The following is a 13,734-nucleotide window of genomic DNA, read 5'->3' on the forward strand; positions in this document are numbered from 1 at the left end:
AAGGGGAGATGAACTTTGGGTCTCTAGTTCTTGGTGTGTCCTGCCTCAAGTTCATCCTTCTCCCCCACCTGGTGTTGATATAGCTGCCGGAGACACATATGGCGTCTGGTTAGGACTGTTAACCCATAAACATTGCCAGACCTCCTATACTATTAGGGAAATATGAACTCACAGCCAAAATAATACAATCTCTGCATAGTACAATTGTTTCAAAAGAAAAATCCAGAAACTGGATCATGGATGCAGGTTGTATTATAGCAAAGAAACTAAAAATTTGAAGACTTAAAATGAATGTTCCAAAAGAGATAGGAAGAGATGTTATTGATGAAGAAAAGTTCTTTCCCAGGATATTTTAGAGAAACTTTGTAATGACTGATGAGCTCTCAGACCAAAGACTCTAAGCCTGTTTAACCATTCTTGGGTGTGCCAAGGATGCCCATCAAGGAAGCAGAGACTGGGAAATGCCAACATCTGGGATTCTGCAAGGAGGAGGCAATTCACCTGTGCATTATTATGTAAACAAGAAAATAAAAGTGTGTTGTGTTTTCTGTTTTGTTGTTATTGTTGTTTTTACAGGTTCAATAACCAACTAGGAGACTAAGCAACTAAGTTCATTCATTGCAATAAAACTTGACTGGAAGAAAAATTCAAGTTGTTATCCCTGGACAAATGCTTTGCACATCCCTCTAGTAAACTTCTAGTGAAAAGTCCTATTAGGGGATTTGTTTCAGCCTCCTCCTGCCAGCCATGTGACATTTTTAATAAATCCTTGTGACTAAGGAATTGTATGTCCTTATGAAGAGCAAGTGTGTGTGTGTGTGTGTGTGTGTGTGTGTGTGTGTGTGTGTGTGTGTATTTTTAGTTCTGTACTTACTGCAGTAAGCAGAGAGACTGAAGAATCCAGAGATTAATGATACTATTTATGGAGATGTTAATGTGTGGAGTTGATGCTGATAAGTCATCATTAACAAACACTTAGCAAAGATTCTGGCCTACAAAGATGTTTGATAATAAACCTGCAGGTGAAAATTTTGAAAGATTTTTGTGCAACTAATAAGATGATATTAAATCTTATTATGTAGGTCACAAGTTTATAAGCCTGAAGTATATATAAGTTAAAGAAATCAGACATCAAAAAATGCTAGGCTTTGACAATGATAAATGTGTTATGCATTCCTTGACAGATGGTGAAATTGTTGAAATGATAATAAATAGGTAAGTATAAGGATGAGAGTGTTGAAGATGATGACATTGCAAACAAGTGAAAAAACATGCTGAAAAAATGGTGAAACTATATACTATAGCTATCAATTGAATTGGATGACGATTGTGGCATAGGAAGGCAAGCATTTTATTCTGTGCTTCTGTCAGACTTTGTGACAGTGAGTAACATTTTCATAAGCAACTGAAGCTACTGACTAATTGTCAAAAAGAAAAATTTATCATCAGCCCTGATAAAAATAACATTAAAAAATTTTGGCAGAAATGGCCAACACATACGGATAACCTAAACCAACAAATTGACTCTTTCAAATACTTTTAGGTAAACGATGGTAATAAATACATTAGTAGCCACTTCTTAAAACTGTAGTTTAAGAATGATTATTTGTAATCAGAATGATTGATTAGTAATACCTATCTTTGAATATGTTCAGGTAAAATGACCTCCTCCATACTGTAAAACATTGACATCTTGATTCCCATCCTTGCATTTTCAAGCATTTGAGCTAATTTTAAGTTTTCTTCTAACTTACATTTTAAACTTAGCATGAAGCTCCTCCTGGAGTTGTCTTTTTGTATGTGGGATGTCCTTCTCTTTGGGTGAAGATAATATATTAGCCTTGTACATTTTTACAATAGAATGAATATTTGTTAGCTAGGGTATATGGCCCTGCCTTTAAATCAACAACATCAAGACCTGACATTTCATGCCCAAGAGGAAGGACTGAAAAAGGATTCAATGCAATATTTACTTGCTAAGACTTGTTTAAACCACATGATATTTTAGGGTGCATCTCAGTGACATGTTAACTAAGCATTCTTTAAATTCTCCATTTGAGTTAAGTTGGCTAAAGAAAAATTTTACATTGCCTTAAGGATCATGAAAAAGTCTGGAGTTAGAATTTATTGTTACACATTTAGCATTTTTAAAAAAGAATTTACATGCTTTTGTTACAGAACCATAGCAAATGCTTAGTAAATTATGTTATCTAATACAATTAAAAGAGAAACGGAGTTACAGATTCTAGCAAAATGTCTATTTCTTCAGGTGGTATTGTGTTTTCTTTATTTTCCAATTTAAAACTCTTTTATGTGGTTTGAAAATAAAACTCAGTGCTCAGCTATGATAGCCACCTTGTTCTAAATTTTTGATACATTTACCTCTTTTTCTTTGAATTATTTAGGTAGAATGTACTTTTTTGTTTTGTTTTATTTTTTGATACATATGTATTTAATCAATTAAAAGCAGTTTCTGGGAACACTGTGGAGAAGTCTCTGAGGCTATGTGCAGGTTAACAGAAAGCCACGTGATTTTGTTACAGGGTGTGTACAGTGGTTGAGGAAGCGATGAGTGTTGTTCTTTGTGCTGTCAATATGTAGTTTGTGTCCTAAATAATTTTTCTATTTTGGGATCTTATGGGGGCACAAACATTTTGGTTACAAGCAATGACTTTGCCTCGACCAAGCCCGGGCTAGAGGTGTGCCTTTCCCCCATACAGTGTGCACCGCATCCGTTAGTTGTGAGTTTGCCCACCCCTGCGCTCCCCACCTGACCGACACCCAATGAATAGTACTACCATGTGAGCACCTTAGTGTTCATCAGTTAGTACCAATTTGATGTCGAGTACATGTGGTGCTTATTTTTCCATTCCTGTGATACCTCACTTCAAAGGATGGGCTCAAGCTTTATCCAGGATAATACAAGAGGTGCTAGATCACCATTGTTTTTTGTAATTGAGTAGTATTCCACTGTACACATACACAATGTTTTATTAATCCACTCTAACCTTTAACTACTCATTTAATTGTCTTTATGTGTTTTAATATTTTAAATGTACCTCTTTAATAAAGTTGTAAACAAGTTTACTCTTCATCTGAAACAAAGAAAAAATTCTCAGTAAACAGAAGCCTAGTTTCTCTAGAAAGACATCAAATCATGTTTTTCCTGACAAGCACTGTGCTTGTTTTCATGAAGGATTCTAGCAGAAGTTTTGACTTAATTCAATTCAGGCAGTTCCAGAGGTTGTAAGACCAGCTCTTCTTCATAGGTAGTTTTAGAGATTTCTTTGGTTGTCCTAAATTCGTGAGAAGTGTTCTAATTTTCTGCTTAAACTCAGCTGGGTTTCACTCTAGGGTGTTTTAGAATATGTAAGACTACACAAAGAAACTGATTTATCTTCTCTGCTCATGCCATTTCCCAATATACCACATTTGTCTTTTTAAAGGTCAGGCATGATAGAAACAGGCAATGTTTCTCACTTGCCTTGTTTTCTTACTTGTTGGTTTTTCATGTCAGAGTTCTTGGAAAATGTTAATGTGAATTTCTATAAATGCAACTGCTCAATTTCACAGAGTATAATTTATAAAGAGTTCTAGGATCTTGGAATAAAAAGTGCTCATTGTGTCCAAGATATTATTCATATTTGTAGTATCAGCAAGAGCTGTCTGTTTTCTAATTAGTGACTTCTACCAGAGTCTCAGAAATTGCCTTAATTCTAAGGTCAAATATAGTGGATTATAATTTGCTGATACCTTACTGGGTTCTTTTTTAAAAAATTATATTTAAATTTGCATCTCTCTAGGATCTTTGTAGTTTTTCTCTCTCAAGAGAGCTATTAAAAATCTCCATTATTAGAATAATCTCCAAGAAGCAGCAGCATGAGTGACCAGCTGTGATTAGAACAGCCAAACTTCAGGGGGGGAAATTGCCATTTTCATCTAATTAAGAGAGGAGAGGTTTTTTGTTTTTGTTTTTTTTTTAAATACAGCATCTCATAATAACTGTGAAAGTGCAATGGTTAATGAAAGTACATAATTGCTAACAATAATTATTTTGAAACAGTAGTTCTGGGAATAGCTGAGAGTCCATATGAATGAGATAAACATTAACTAGCTGAGAGCATGTTTGAATGAGGGTACACATAAGAAAAAGAGTGAGGCCAAGAACCAGAGAGAAACTCATATCAAGTGGATTAAAGAACATTCTGATTTCCTTATAGAGCTTCCAACTACATTCAAAGAGATAGATAAAAATGAGAAATATAATATTAGATTTTTGACATTTCAGTGGTGGTATATGAGATTCACATACACACTGGCACAAAGCCATGTGCAGAAACAGAGTCCAACGTATTTATCAATCTCATCGGCTCCAGAGGAGATACTGGGAAACGAAGGCTTCATCAAGCCCAAAACAACAAAGTCAAGTTTCAGCGTGGACAGGTAATAGAAAGATCTTCATCAATTCTTATCTATCATCCTTCCTCTAATTTCTTTAGAAAGACACACATGCAGATAGTTGCTGAGATGCCATTTGGTATCTACTGGGAAGTCCAGGGAGATGTGGTCATTCCTTGATGCACATTTTATCGTTCTGGATTGGGTAGAGGTAAGATTTAACCGGGAACAATGCAGCTGTAAGTAAGTCACAGTTCTTTCTTCTATTAAACAACAACAAAATTCAAGATTCTACTTCCATCTAGGGCAGACTAGATTGTAACAAAATGAACATCCTGCTGGGAACAACTAGAAATGTTTCATAAGACATCATTTAAATTGGTTTTAAAGGAATTGGAGAGCGACCCAGGCAGTTAGGACTTGAGGGCTCAGGGTCCTGGAGAGAAAGGAGTGCAGAGGAGGACCTGGTATCAGTGCAGCTTTTTGCCATTTGCAAGCGGAAGCATAGAATCAAGAAGCCAATCAGAAAGTGGCAGTGGGGAGTCTGAGATGCTGTGCAGAGATTTAGGAGGTCTTATGGGGCTGGGATTCCAGCCCAGCAGTAAACTGAGGCTCTCATAAACCCATACCTGAAAAGTGGGGACCTTAGTGTCCCCTCCCACAGCAGAGCTAAACAGGTCCTGCAGGTTGTCCTTAGGGGAGGTGATCCCAGGAAGCAACAGTGAAGGAATGTAGAGAGTGAGAAGGAAAGAAGAGCCAATGGAAGTACACATTCTAGAGGTCACTGCTGTTGGCCGCAGGGACTGGATCCCTCTAGGACCAAGACACCAGCGGCTGAAGCAGCCTTGGGAGACAGAGCCATGTCCTAGGACTGTGCACAGACAGCCTCCATCCCTGCCATCATGGTTACTTCACCTGTGGGTCTGTTGCACAGCAGTCACTGGGGTGGCCAAGGCAAGGCCTCTACATAGAAAATTATAAAATATTACTGGGAAAATTTAAAAAGACATAAATTAGCCAGGCACAGTGGTGTGTTCCTGTAGTCCCAGCCACTCAGGAGGTTGAGTATGGAGGATTGCTTGAGCCCAGCCTGGGCAACATAGCTAGACCCCATCTCTTAAAAAAAAAAGATATAAATTGATAAAGACATATACTATGTTCCTGAATTGGAAGACTCAATACTACCAAGTTCTCGCTTCTGTCTAATTGATCGGCTGTTTTAATGCAATACCAATCAAAATTGCAGGAAAAATTTTTACATAGCAATTGGTATCCTAATTCTAAAATTTATGTGAAAATCACAACCCCTATTTTACAGCAAATCCTCAAATCAGTTTTATGCAAATTTATGTGTAAATGTGAAAGGTAAAACAATAAAATATCTAGAAGATACCATATGAGAAAATCATGATCTTGGGGTAGACTAGCATTTTTAAAATTTTTAATTGTGATAAAATGCACATAACATAAAAGGTATCATTTTAACCATTTTAAAGTGTAAGGTTCAGTGGTATTAAGTATATTTACATTATTGTGTAACTATCACCACAATTCATCTCCAGAACTCTTTTCATTGTAAGAAACTAAAGCTCTGTACTCATTAAACAAGTTCTCATTCCCCTTCCCCAGTCCCTGGCAACTACCATTTTCCTTTACGTCTCTGAATTGACTACTCTAGGTACTCATATAAGTAGAATCATCCAGTATTTGTCTTTTTGTGACTAATTTTACTTAGCATAACGTCCTCAAGTTTCATGCATGTTGTAGCAGGTGATGGGATTTCTTTCCTTTTTAAGGCTGAATAATATCCCATGGTAAGTATATATCACATTTTGCTTCTCCATTCATTTCACCATGGATACTTGGGTTGCTTCCTGCTTTTGGTTGTTGTGAAAATGTTGCTATGAATATGGCTGGACAATTATAGACTAAGATTTTAAAGACAAAACAGAGAAAGCACTTAGCATAGAGGGAAAAAAGATAAATTGTACTATTTTAATATCAAAGATTTCTCTTCCTCACGACACTGTTAAGAGAGTAAAAATGCACATGGCAGAAGATAAATTATATACTACAAAAAGACTCATTTGCAGACTGTATATAGAACACCCACAGATCAACAAGAAAAGGACAGATAATCCAATTTAAAACATGAGTGTGACACTTGAATATGTACTTTACAAAAGAAGTATTCAAATCACTAATAAACATGAAAAACAAATCTAATCTTGCTAGTACCCAGGAAAATACAATGAAATCTATAATGAAGTGTTGCCGTGCATAATCACATGGTTAAACTTAAAAAGAATAACAAAAAAAAAGTATTGATTAGCCCGTGGAGCACTTTGAACTTTCATATACTGTGCATGCAGAGTGTATATCAGTATAAGCATTTTAGAAAACTGAGATTAACTACTAAAGCTGAATATATAAACATCCTATAACCCAGATGCTCCTCAACAGAAACGTATGCAAATACTGTGAAAAGATAAGAACCTTGTGAGCAACATAATTCTAGGAACAAGGATTGGCCAAAAATAGTAGAATGGATAAATAGCTTGGAATAATATTCAGTAATGAAAATGAATAAAATGCTGTTGAACAAAACAGCATGGACAATTTCACAAATGTTGAGTGAAACAAGCCAGGCAGAAAGAGAACACACTGCATGGTTCCGTTCCTATATGATCCCAGGTGAGGCAAAATTAACTAAAAGTGTTAAAAACCAGGGGCATGGGTATCATTTGGTAGACGGTGACCAAAATGGGCCTGCCAGGGTCTTGGGTGCTGCAAAGGCTCTATTACTGACATGGATGTGCTCATTGAGTGTGCATTTGTAATTTGTATACATTGTGTTATTTTGTAGCATATTTTAAAACTTTATATGTGTATATGCACACATATTAATATTTTTAGTGCGTAATTTATTTAAAAACAACACATACTGGGAGATAGAAAAACAATGGTGGAAAGGATGCACGTGGCGGCAGCCTCCCTGGGTCTGAGACCTGGCTCTGTCACCGCGCAGGTGTTGACTTGGGACAAGTGACTCTATGTGCCTCAGTCTCTTCAAGTATAAAATGAAAAAGTGAGTAATACTTACCTCATAGGTTGTTCTGAGGATCAAATGAATTGAAATATGGAAGACTCTTGGCACATAGTAAAGACTGTATAAGCTACTATTATCATTAGCAGTAGTAGCTTTAAAATGTGTCCCAAAGGCATTTTTTTTTCGGCATATTATGGGGGTACAGATTTTAAGGTTTCAATAAATGCCCATTTCCCCCCCTCCCCCCAAAAGTCTGAGTCTCCATCATGACCATCCCCCAGATGGTGCACATCTCACTCATTATGTATGTATATACCCGCCCCCCTCCCCCCTCCCACCTGCCCAATACCCTATTACTGTAGTACCTATGTGTCCACTTAGGTCCTACTCAGTTAATACCAGTTTTCTGGAGAATATATATGGTGCTTGTTTTTCCATTCTTGGGATACTTCACTTAGTAGTATGGGTTCCAGCTCTAACCAGGAAAATATAAGATGTGCTATATCACCATTGTTTCTTAGAGCTGAATAGTACTCCATGGTATACATATACCACATTTTATTAATCCATTCTTGGATTGATGGGCACTTGGGCTGTTTCCACAGCCTTGCGATTATGAATTGTGCTGCTATAAACATTCGAGTGCAGGTGTCTTTTTTGTAGAGTGTCATTGGATCATTTGGGTAGATGCCCAGCGATGAGATTGCTGGATCAGATGGTAGATTCACTTGTATCGCTTTAATGTATCTCCATATTGCTTTCCACAGAGGTTGAACTAGTTTGCAGTCCCACCAGCAGTGTAGGAGTGTTCCTCTCTCTCCGCAACCACGCCAGCATTTATTGTTTGGAGATTTTTTGATAAAGGCCATTCTCACTGGGGTTAAGTGATATCTCATTGTGGTTTTGATTTGCATTTCCCTGATGATTAGGGATGTTGAGCATTTTTTCATATGTTTGTTGGCCATTCTTCTGTCTTCTTTAGAAAAGTTTCTGTTCAAGTCCTTTGCCCACTTTTTAATGGGGTTATTTGATTTTTTCTTCCTGATTTTCGTGAGTTCTAAGTATATTCTAGTTATCAGTCCCTTATCAGATGCATAGGATGCAAAAATTTTCTTCCATTCTGTAGGTTGCCGGTTTACTTTCATGACTATTTCTTTGGCTGTGCAGAAGCTTTGTAGTTTGATCATGTCCCATTTATTTATTTTTGTTGCTGCTGTGATTGCCTTTGGGGACTTCTTCATAAACTCTTTGCCCAGGCCGATGTCTAGGAGAGTGTTTCCAACTTTTTCCTCTAGAGTTCTAATAGTTTCATACCTTAGGTTTAAGTCTGTTATCCAGCATGAGTTGGTTTTTGTGAGAGGTGAAAGGTGTGGGTCCTGTTTTAGCCTTCTACAGGTGGCTATCCAGTTTTCCCAGCACCATTTACTGAAAAGGGATTCTGTTCCCCACCGTATGTTTTTGTCTGCTTTGTCAAAGATTAGATGGCTATATGAGGATGGTTTTATATCAGGATTCTCACATCTGTTCCACTGGTCAATATTCCTATTTTTGTGCCAATACCATATTGATTTAATTACTACAGCTTTGTAGTATAGTTTGATATCTGGCGTATTAATGCCTCCCATTTTGTTTTTGTTGCCTAGAATTGCTCTTGATATTCGGGGTCTTCTTTGGTTCCATACGAAGCATAAAATTATTTTTTCTATATCTGTGAAGAATGCTGATGGGATTTTAATAGGTATTGCATTGAATCTGTAGATCAGCTTGGGTAGTATAGACATTTTAATGATGTTGAGTCTGCCGATCCACAAGCATGGTATGGATTTCCATCTGTTTACATCCTCTGCTATTTCCTTCCTCAGTGTTTCATAGTTCTCCCTGTAGAGGTATTTTATGTCCTTGGTTAAGTAAATTCCTAGGTACTGTAATTTCTTTGTTGCTATTGTGAAGGGAATTGAGTCTTTGATTTGGTTCTCAATTAGATTGTTGTTGGGGTATATGAATGCCTCTGATTTCTGTGTATTGATTTTGTATCCTGAGACTTTACTAAATTCATTGATCAGTTCCAGGAGTTTCTTGGTTGAATCTTTGGGGTTTTCTAGATACAATATCATATCATCAGCAAACAGTGCAAGTTTGATCTCTTCAGCCCCTATTTGGATACCTTTGATTCCATTTTCCTGTCTGATTGCTGTATCCAAGACTTCCAGCACTATGTTGAACAGAAGTGGAGATAGTGGGCAGCCTTGTCTGGTTCCAGTTCTAAGTGGGAATGATTTCAATTTTTCCCCATTCAGTATGATGTTGGCTATGGGTCTGTCATATATGGCTTGTATCATTTTTAGGTATGTCCCTTCTATGCCTATTTTCTTAAGTGTTCGTATCATGAAAGGGTGTTGAATTTTGTCAAAAGCTTTTTCTGCATCTATTGAAAGAATCATGTGGTCTTTGTTTTTGCTTCTGTTTATGTGGTGAATTGCATTTATAGATTTATGTATGTTGAACCATCCCTGCATCCCTGGGATGAAGCCCACTTGGTCATGGTGGATTATTTTTTTGATAAGCGTCTGGATTCGGTTAGCTAAGATTTTGTTGAAAATTTTTGCATGTATATTCATTAGGGATATTGGTCTGTAGTTTTCTTTTTTTGTTGCATCCTTTCCTGGTTTTGGTATCAGAGTAATATTCGCTTCATCAAAGGTGTCGGGGAGGTTTCCGTTCTTCTCGATGTTGTGGAATAGTTTCTGCAAGATAGGTACTAGTTCTTCTTTGTAAGTGTGGTAAAATTCAGGTGTGAAGCCATCTGGACCAGGACATTTCTTTTTAGGGATATTTTTAATTGCTGTTTCTATTTCAGCTGTTGAGATTGGTCTATTCAGGGAATCTATTTCTTCCTGGTTGAGCCTAGGGAGGCTGTGTGTTTCTAGAAATTTGTCCATTTCCTCCACATTTTCCAGTTTGTGTGCATAAAGATTTTTGTAGTATTCATAAATTATATCTTGTTCTTGTATCTCTTTGGGATCAGTTGTGATATCTCCTTTTTTGTTCCTGATGGAGCTTACTAGAGATTTCTTCTCTTTTCTGCTTTTCGTTAGCTTAGCCAATGGTGTGTCAATTTTGTATATTTTTTCAAAGAACCAACTTTTTGTTTTATTAATCTTCTGAATAGCTTCCCTGTTTTCAATTTCATTTAGTTCTGATTTGATCTTGTTGATTTCATTCTTCTGCTGGGTTCAGGGTTGGTCTGTTCTTCTTTTTCAGCTCTTTGAGTCGTTTCATTAGATTGTCTATTTGTGATCTTCTTGTCTTTTGGTTATAGGCATTTATGGAGATAAACTTTCCTCTCAGAACTGCTTTAGCTGTGTCCCAGAGGAGTTGATAACTTGTCTCTCCATTGTCGTTTTCTTCGTAGAATTTTTTTATTTCCGTCTTGATTTCTTCATTTATGAAGTAATCATTTAGTAGGAGGTTGTTTAATTTCCACGTTTTTGTGTAGAAATGTGAGTTTCTGTTAGGGTTGATGTCTGCTTTTATTCCACTGTGATCTGAGAAGGTACATGGTATGATTTCTATTTTTTTAAATTTCTTGTGATTTTCTTTGTGTCCTAGGATATAGTCAATCTTAGAGAATGTCCCGTGAGCTGATGAGAAGAACGTATATTCGGTGGATTTTGGGTAGAATGTTCTGTAAATGTCAGTCAGACCCAGTTGTTCTAGAGTTTTGTTTAAGTCCATTATTTCTTTATTAATTTTCTGTTTGGAGGATCTGTCTTGTGCCGTCAGTGGGGTGTTGAAATCTCCGGCGATTATGGAGTTGCTATTAATCCATTTGCCTAGCTCCAGTAAGGTTTGCTTTATGAATCTGGGTGCACCTAAGTTGGGTGCATATATATTTAAAATTGTTATCTCTTCTTGTTGAACTGTGCCCTTCACCATTATATAATGACCCTCTTTGTCTTTCACTACTTATGTTGGTTTAAAAACTAAATCGTCTGAAATTAGAACTGCCACACCAGCCTTCTTTTGGCTTCTATTTGCTTGGGATATTGATCTCTACCCTTTTATTTTTAGTCTATATGCATCCTTACAGGTTAGATGTGTTTCCTGAAGACAGCATATACTTGGCCTGTATTTTCTTATCCATTCAGCCAGCCTATGTCTCTTGAGTGGAGAGTTTAAGCCATTCACATTTATTGAGAGAACTGATAGGTAAGGTAGATTACTGATCATTCTGTTGGGTAGGATGTTGTTGCTATGATTTCTGTCTTAAGCCATTGTAATATCTGGCCTTTAATATCTTTGGGTTTTGGTTGTTTTTATATTCGTGGGTTATTATTATGATGTTCCGTGCGTAACGCTGTTTTAAGTACTTCTTGTAGGGCTGGTCTTGTCTTGGTGAATTCTCTGAGCCTTTGTTTGTCTGAGAATGTTTTTATTTCTCCTTCATATACGAAGCTTAGTTTTGCAGGGAATAATAATCTAGGCTGAGCATTGTTTTGTTTCAAAAGAGTGTCTCTCCTTGCTTGTAAAGTCTCATTAGAGAAGTCTGATGTTATTCGAATTGGCTCCCCCGTGTATGTTACTTGCTTCTTTTGTCTTACAGCTCTTAGAAGGGCCTCTTTAGTTGATACTTTGGTCAGTCTGATGATTGCATGTCGTGAAGTCTTCCTGTTTGCGTTGAATCTCCCAGGGGTCCTCTGAGCTTCTTGAACTTGTATATCAAGATTTTGAGCAAGACCTGGGAAATTTTCCTCTATTATATCTTCAAACAGCTTGTCCAACCCTTGAGTGTTGTCTTCTTCCCCTTCTGGTAACCCTATGACCCTCACATTAGGTTTCTTCACATAATCCCACAGCTCTTGTAGGCTTTGCTCTTTTCTCTTGTTTCTCTGCTCTATTTCTGTGACTGCTTTATTTAATTGGAGGGAGTTATCTTCAAGCTCTGAGATTCTTTCTTCTGTTTGATCTACCCTGTTCTTGAGACTTTCCACTGTATTTTGTAGTTCCTTGAATTGATTCTTCATTTCCAGGAGTTCAGTTACACTTTTTTTCATTGTGTCTATTTCTTTTCCCATATCCTGGAGGCTTTTTGTGGTTTCTTTGTGTTGGTTATTGAGTTGTTGTTGCAGCTGGGTGAGTGTTCTTATGATCCACATACGAAATTCCTCTTCTGTCATATTGGTTTCCTGATTTTGGTTGGTGTCCGTTTCTAGGGGGCTGGTGCTCCTCTTTGGGGGTGTGTTTTCCGTTTGGTTCTTCATATTTCCTGAGTTCTTTCGCTGATTTCTTCCCATGTCGATCAATTGTTGTTTCTTTCCTTAGGTTATTGTTTGGGTATTCACACACCTTGTTTAGATTCTGAGGCGTTAGGTGGTGTCTGTGGGTGAGATTGGATCACTCCCTGTATATTGAGTCAGTGGGTGCCATGGAAAGGCTGTGCAAGATGCTGTCCCTGTCAGTAGGTGGCGTTTGCATGGAGGAACAGGCTATGCTGTTGATTTTGTGTCCTGCTATCTGCTATTGTTCTGGGCGGAGCTGGGTTGGGTAAGCCTGCCCTCAGGCCGTTAGCATGGGTCAAAGTTCTGTTCTCTGCTTCCAGGGAAAGCTGTCAGGGCGGGGCTGGAATGGTCCCGTTCAGCCAGAAAGTCTGCGTGTGGGGGTGGGGTTGTCTGAGACCTGCAGTCTGGAGCGGGCCTTGCTTCTTTCCACCCTTCCCAACTCCGCAGCTACTCCTGGGCCTCTGCCAGCAGGCCAGACCACAAGCCACCAGGCCTCCCTGGACTGTGATGCCGGCGGGGAGGTTCCCTACACAGGAACGCCACCTGGGTTGGGCGCACGGCCTCCTCCTGGGAGGAGGGTTGCCCTCTGGGACGCCAATCCGCCCCTGGAGGCACACACACCTCAGTAGGCTGTTCACGTATAACCCTTCTGTGCCCCGGGCAATGCTAGCCCTCGGTGCAGGGGATCTGGTCTGCAGGTCCGACCTCTGGGTCCCAGAGTTCAAATTGTATCCCCACCAGGGAGAAGATTTCCGGTCCCAATTCACCCACAGGGAGCCCAAGCTGGGTCTATGTCTCTCAGCCTCTGAGTCGGCACCGTTCTCCTGGGAACACGGTGCCAGCAGCACCTGGGAGGGTGGGCGGGTAGGGAGCTCACAGTCTGAGTTCCCCTGAGTCAGCTGTAGGGTCCCAAACGGGAAGGTCCAGTTCCCTGGAGGTGCCTGTGGCTGGTAGCTGTATTGTCTCTCTGGGCAGCCGCGGGTAGGGTCGGCGGAGGGGAGGAGGAGG

General features: G+C 38.7%; 1 protein-coding gene across 1 annotated transcript in view; it reads left to right on the forward strand.

The window, feature by feature from the left end:
• LOC105859457 (lipoxygenase homology domain-containing protein 1-like) overlaps nucleotides 1-13,734 on the forward strand; it is a 31,118-nt gene that overhangs the window by 2,918 nt on the left and 14,466 nt on the right. The window contains exon 2 of the mRNA XM_076005347.1: nucleotides 4,289-4,443. Coding sequence (XP_075861462.1) covers nucleotides 4,289-4,443 — 155 coding nt within the window. The remainder of the gene's footprint in view (nucleotides 1-4,288; nucleotides 4,444-13,734) is intronic.

The sequence above is a fragment of the Microcebus murinus genome, chromosome 7 (genome assembly GCF_040939455.1).
Source record: "Microcebus murinus isolate Inina chromosome 7, M.murinus_Inina_mat1.0, whole genome shotgun sequence".
Lineage (NCBI taxonomy): Eukaryota > Metazoa > Chordata > Mammalia > Primates > Cheirogaleidae > Microcebus > Microcebus murinus.